Genomic DNA, 5535 nt, shown 5'->3' with positions numbered 1-5535 from the left:
GAAGTCATATTTAGTTGATAGTAAGGGGCACTGGTCATGATTCCATAGAGTAGCTAAATCTAGTCAATCACTATGAAGTGAGACCGGTCCTAATTGTACCAAACATGTGTTCAAATAATCTTGGATATATATCAAGTCTCTGTGAATTTTCTAAATGCTGCTGAAACGCACATGCAACCGCAGCCTGCTTGGAGAGTTTACGCATCCATTCCTTCCACTTCAAAAGTTTCCTTACAATAGAGAAGGGGCTCAGTACATAGAACTGAAACAAAACTGGTACTGGGGAAAGAGAAAGGCTATAATGAAATCAGCAGAATATACACTGAGCAACTTACTAATGCAACTTCCATTTGAAAGTTCTTAGAATCACCGTGATATCGAGTAATTTTTCAATTTAAACCCAAATAGAACATCACCTGTCCAAATATCTTCTTGTTAGCAACTTGGCCTTCCTAAATCTGTCCTCATAGCCCCTTTCCATCACTCTCTTCTCGGCTTGACCATATAATGTGTTGCACTTGACAAGCACTTTGTTTGAAAATGCACTGGAAGGAAACAACCATCCCACAGGAGCTGCTGAATAATGTAAGAGGAACTCTGTACACAGATGACGGTCCCAAATTGATCAATAAATTAGTCGGACAGAATAGTTGATTGCTTTCTACCTTCAATCGTGCATTTCTAATTTTTAGCTTTGAATTTTTCTAAGAGAACACACACTTTACAGGCACCCGAAGCAAAAATTGAGAACTTTTTTTGATATTCATCGACACAAGCTTGCCAATAACTAGGAAAACACTATGCTCTACTTTACCTTCAAATTTTTCAAATTGACATCAAAGTATAAATGCTTTTGTGCAGCTTTAACCAAAACACATAAATCACCTTTCCACTGTTCTGCACAATAGCTACTCCATGTGTATTGGCACCCATTTCTTCCCTAGACCATCTCTTGTGTGCCCCTTGGCAAGCAGTTTGAACACAAAAGTGATCATTTAGGAGTAGGAATCAGCTTCACCACAGCAGAAAGCGGCCAACTGAGGAAGCCGATTGCTATGCAGATCAACCAGTGTTGCCAGTCTAGCTTGACAGTTGAAGCAAATTTATTTAAGAACTCCACAATTATCACTTGCAGTACCAGAGTAGTAGACAAAATCCCCATAAACAGGCGGTTGTTGAGAAGCCCACTGAATATATTCAGCTTTTCTGGTTTTCTTGCATTAACTTCATTAAATAGCTGGCAAAGGACAAACGAGTTGAATATGATTGTGTTATTAATGTCATCTGCATCAGGTCCCTTCAGCCTGATTATGTCCTTGCCTCTGAACTGCAGGGTGAGAAGCACTACGATTTGATAGAAAGCCTGTCCAAGGATGTTTCTCCACATCACATTAGAGATCAGTGGTTCTTTGCGACCCACTGGTGGCCTGTGCATGAGATCATCTGTTGGAGGCTCAGTGGCCAAAGCAAGCGCTCCGAGTGTATCCATTATGAGATTTACCCACAACAACTGTACTGCTGTCAAGGGAACATCTCCAGATGAAACAGCAGCGACAAAATTTATTGTAAGGGCTGCAACATTAACAGTCAGCTGAAACTGAATGAATTTTTGTATATTGAAGTATACTGAGCGGCCCCAGCGCACCACTTTGACTACAGATGCGAAATTATCATCCAATATAATGATGTCTGAGCTTTCTTTAGCAACTTCTGTTCCTTGAATACCCATTGCAAGGCCAACGTCTGCTTCATGAAGTGCAGGGGCATCATTCGTTCCATCTCCAGTCACAGCAACCACATGACCCAGCTCTCTCAGAGTTCGAACCATTAACAACTTGTCTGAAGGGGATGACCTAGCCATGACAGAGATCTTTGGTAGTTCCTGTTTCCTCATTTCATCGCTGTAGTTCCGAAAAGTAACTCCTTCAATAGCTATTCCTTCTTGGAGTATGCCACACTCGCCAGCTATTGCTTTCGCAGTCATGATGTTATCCCCTGTCAACATGCGCACCTTTACACCAGCTGCTTGGCAGAGCCCGACAGCTTCGCGGACCCCAGGCCTGCAAGGATCTTTGATTCCAACTATTGCAATCAGTGCTAAGGGCCCTTCCGGAATCTTCCATTTTTCCAACTGCTCCCCTGTAGGCACCTCCTCCTCATCAATGTCTCTATAGGCAAATGCTATGCACCGCAAACTCTCAGCAGCCATTCTTTCGATTACTTTCATAAGATTTGCTCTTGTTTCTTCGGTGATAGGAACTTTAGAATTGTCTTCACACAACATCGTATCACACTCATGCAATACAATCTCTGCAGCACCTTTCCAGTGTACACAGACCTCTCTTCTGTTTGCAAATCTCAAAGCAACACCAGCCCTCTTCTTTGTTGAATTGAACGTCTCAACTTGTAGGATGGTGGCCTGAGACCTCACTGCTTCAAAATCCATGCCAATTTTCAGTCCCCAAGATAGAACTGCCTTCTCTGTTGGGGAGCCTGTCACCTCTGGTTCTTTACCTTCTGGGGGAATGAAAACACTACCACTGCTGTTTTGAGAAATGCCTTCAAGGAGGAGGATGCATATGCCCACAGCAAGGCTCTGCAATTCTGCAACAGGTTCTCTCAGTTCACCTGCAACCCATGCCTTAACTACTGTCATCTGATTTAGAGTGAGTGTGCCTGTTTTATCACTGCAGATAGCAGTGGCACCGCCCATAGTTTCACAAGCAGACAATCGCCTTACAAGGGCTCTATCAGCCATCATTTTTCTCATGGAGTATGCAAGAGTCAGCGTGACAGCTAACGGAAGGCCTTCAGGTACTGCCACTACCACAATAGTGACAGCAATTGCAAATATGTCCACAACGCTATTTACTGCAACAGTTGCAGGAGTTTGTCCTGCCCTAAACTTTCCTGAGTTGTTAGAACCCCCTTTGTGACCAAAAAAGTAGAAAATGATAAGTATGAGGAGCACCAAAACCGCGACAGACAAACCAACCTTTCCAATGAAGGTAGCAACACCATTCAGGCGAACCTGCAAAGGAGTTTCCTCCCCTGTATGTTCTCCAATTTCTGCCATTAACTGGCCCCATTCCGTATTGGTTCCAACCCCAGTTACAAGCATGGTGCCAAAGCCATCCTCAACCTTGCAACCAGACAGAAGGTATGGATTTCTGTGGTCCACGTGCACTTGCTCACTTTCACCGGTCATACTTGACTCGTCAATCGATAAAGAATGCCCATGCACAAAGAGGCCATCCGCAGGTACCTGATCCCCTATATTAAGGAATACTATGTCACCCACGACTAGCTCGAAAATAGACAGCTTCACCCTCCGACCTCCTCTAATGACTTCCATCTGAATGTTCCGTTTTTCTTCATTCAATGTCATGAACTGGAGAGCTTGCCTATAATCACTCACGGAGGTGACAAGAATTACGAGCAGTACAGCAAAGGCAATGCTGGCACCGTCGTACCAGCCCTCTTGGATGCCATGACTTCTTATCCCAAAGACAAGCGACAAGACTCCACAAACCATAAGTATGATAAGGGTAAGGTCCTTGCAAGCGTCCCAGAAGAAAGCCAGGAAACATTTGGGAGGTTTCTTGGGGTAAGTGTTGGAGCCGAAAGAGCCCTTGCGCTTCTGAATTTGAGAAGTGTCGTCTTCGATGCCCTTTTCCACGTTAGTTCTAAGCCTACGTGCAACGCCGTTTGGACCGCCGAGCTGTCGAAGAGATACAGAATCGCGTTCCTGAACTAGATGGATTAATCTCTGGGGCGACACCTCGAATCCATCAGGTACAGGGTACTCATCGCCAGGAGCTTCATCGGCTCCGGACGCCGCCGCTTGGAATCTACGCGCAGCTCGAACTGCATGAGCAGTCTTCCTGAATTTACTTAGTCTTTCCAATCGAAGTTGTTCTTCCTCGATGCTAGCAGTATACCGGAACCTCCGAGCTGCATTAAGAGCAAAAGTGGCTTGTCTCCAGCGCTGTAAGCTTCCCACAGTGGAGTTTTTGGGGGGAATGTCGAAGATATCGCCAGTTTCAGCATTCTCTTCATCAGGGAGAGAGCTTCCGGGTTGTTGCGCGACCGTCCCATCATCCCGGGGGGTATTGAAGGAGGAGGAGCGACTGCGGAAGCTCATTGCAGGAAGCCTTTCGTCGATCTACTCCAGGAGAATTTGCGATACGCTTCGCGCAGAACCATGTAGGAGCCAGGCTTGTGCGCTGTTGCCACATGCAGACGAGGTTCTTCCGGATCATGGATTGTGTGATATTCAAAATCGAGCAAGATGAAGCAAGAATTACAAGGAAACGGGAATTTTACCGAAGGCGATGGGCAGTGCTCAAATCCTACCAAGGAGCATGGATTAGGCGCGTCATGCAGGCGGACTCTCGTGAATCGACGCGTTTGTTCGGTGACGCGCTTTGAATCCCCGCGTTAATTGCCGATATCACGATTCACCAAAAGAAATCCGTTGGAGATGGAGGCCATCATGAGCTCTTGGCAAGTGCTCTCGCTGCATCATCATCATCATCATCCTCAACCGAAAAAAAGCACGAAGCTCCAACGCTCAGAGCGCAGCTTGCCGCTCTTGGTAACGGTCGTCGCTCACTCCTCTGATCACTTCGCGCTCCTCAAACGATCATCATCTGCTCGTCTCTCTCTCTCTGCGTCATTCTGATTGGCATCAAAAGATTGTCTGCTCGTCTCGCTCTCTGAATCAAACATTGTTTTGCATTCGCCTCGCCTTTTTTTGCTTGAATCTATTGTTTGCACTCCTTTTGCTTGCCACAGATTGCTTGGTTGCACTCCTCACTCCTTTGACTAACACATTGCTTGCTCTAATTGCTTCAAAATTGTTTGCAACATATACATCTAAGCTTCCTAGCACATCCTGGCTCTCCCAAATCCTTCCTCCTAAATGGCAACAACATTATCACACATATATATATTCACATGATCTCCATATATATCATCGACTTACGTATATATATACATACAGAATGCCATAGACACCAAAAACAATGCAATGCAAGGTTCTCTCTCTCCCTCTCTCTCTCTCTCTCTCTCTCTCTCTCTCTCTCTCTCTCTCTCTCATCTTCCTAAGCCCTTGAGCTCAAACTCCATGCATGCTTTCCTCACTATATATAGATAGAGGTGCACTTTATCTTATAAAAAAGGGAGTAACTCCCAAGGTAGCATAGGGTGTAAAATTTACTAATGGTAGTTGAACATAAATTTATATCTATAATTCTAGAATAAGAATTATTTGTTATAAACATTTGGACTTGTATATTCAAAGAATAGTGATTGTAATGGAAACAGCTTATATTTTAATTGTATCTACAAAAGTAATAATGCTAGTTATATAAATCCAAAATTACAAGTGATTCAAAATGAAACATATGATTGGAATCATGTATTTAAACTTTTATTCAATAAATTTCACCCTTTTGATTAATCTTACATGGATGATGCAAACAAAACGGACAATCCACACAAACATATCCATTGAAGTGGCACTTTGCAAAT

The 5535-nt window shown here is 44.0% G+C and overlaps 1 protein-coding gene across 2 annotated transcripts; it reads right to left on the bottom strand.

Annotated features, from left to right (window-relative positions):
* Positions 1–228: 228 nt before the first annotated feature.
* Positions 229–4700, bottom strand: LOC147890020 (calcium-transporting ATPase 5, plasma membrane-type-like). 2 transcript variants are annotated; one of them, XR_015542723.1, is made up of 3 exons: positions 4327–4700; positions 815–4226; positions 229–597 (listed from the first exon to the last, which is right to left on the bottom strand). XR_015542723.1 is itself a non-coding variant. In XM_087390518.1 (2 exons), the coding sequence occupies exon 2, from the start codon at positions 4142–4144 to the stop codon at positions 992–994; it is 3153 nt and encodes a 1050-aa protein (XP_087246644.1). In that variant the 5' UTR covers positions 4145–4226; positions 4327–4700; the 3' UTR covers positions 802–991. The 2 variants fall into 2 exon arrangements, 1 of the variants encoding a protein (XP_087246644.1); XM_087390518.1 differs by lacking the exon at positions 229–597 and having other exon boundaries at positions 802–4226.
* Between the last annotated feature and the right edge of the window lie 835 nt (positions 4701–5535).

The sequence above is a fragment of the Dipteris shenzhenensis genome, chromosome 19 (assembly GCF_047967505.1).
Source record: "Dipteris shenzhenensis isolate YYH24624 ecotype China chromosome 19, Dip_SZ_1.0, whole genome shotgun sequence".
Classification (NCBI taxonomy): domain Eukaryota; kingdom Viridiplantae; phylum Streptophyta; class Polypodiopsida; order Gleicheniales; family Dipteridaceae; genus Dipteris; species Dipteris shenzhenensis.
Note: the sequence above shows the minus strand (reverse complement) of the source record. Positions and strands in the feature narration are given on the sequence as shown.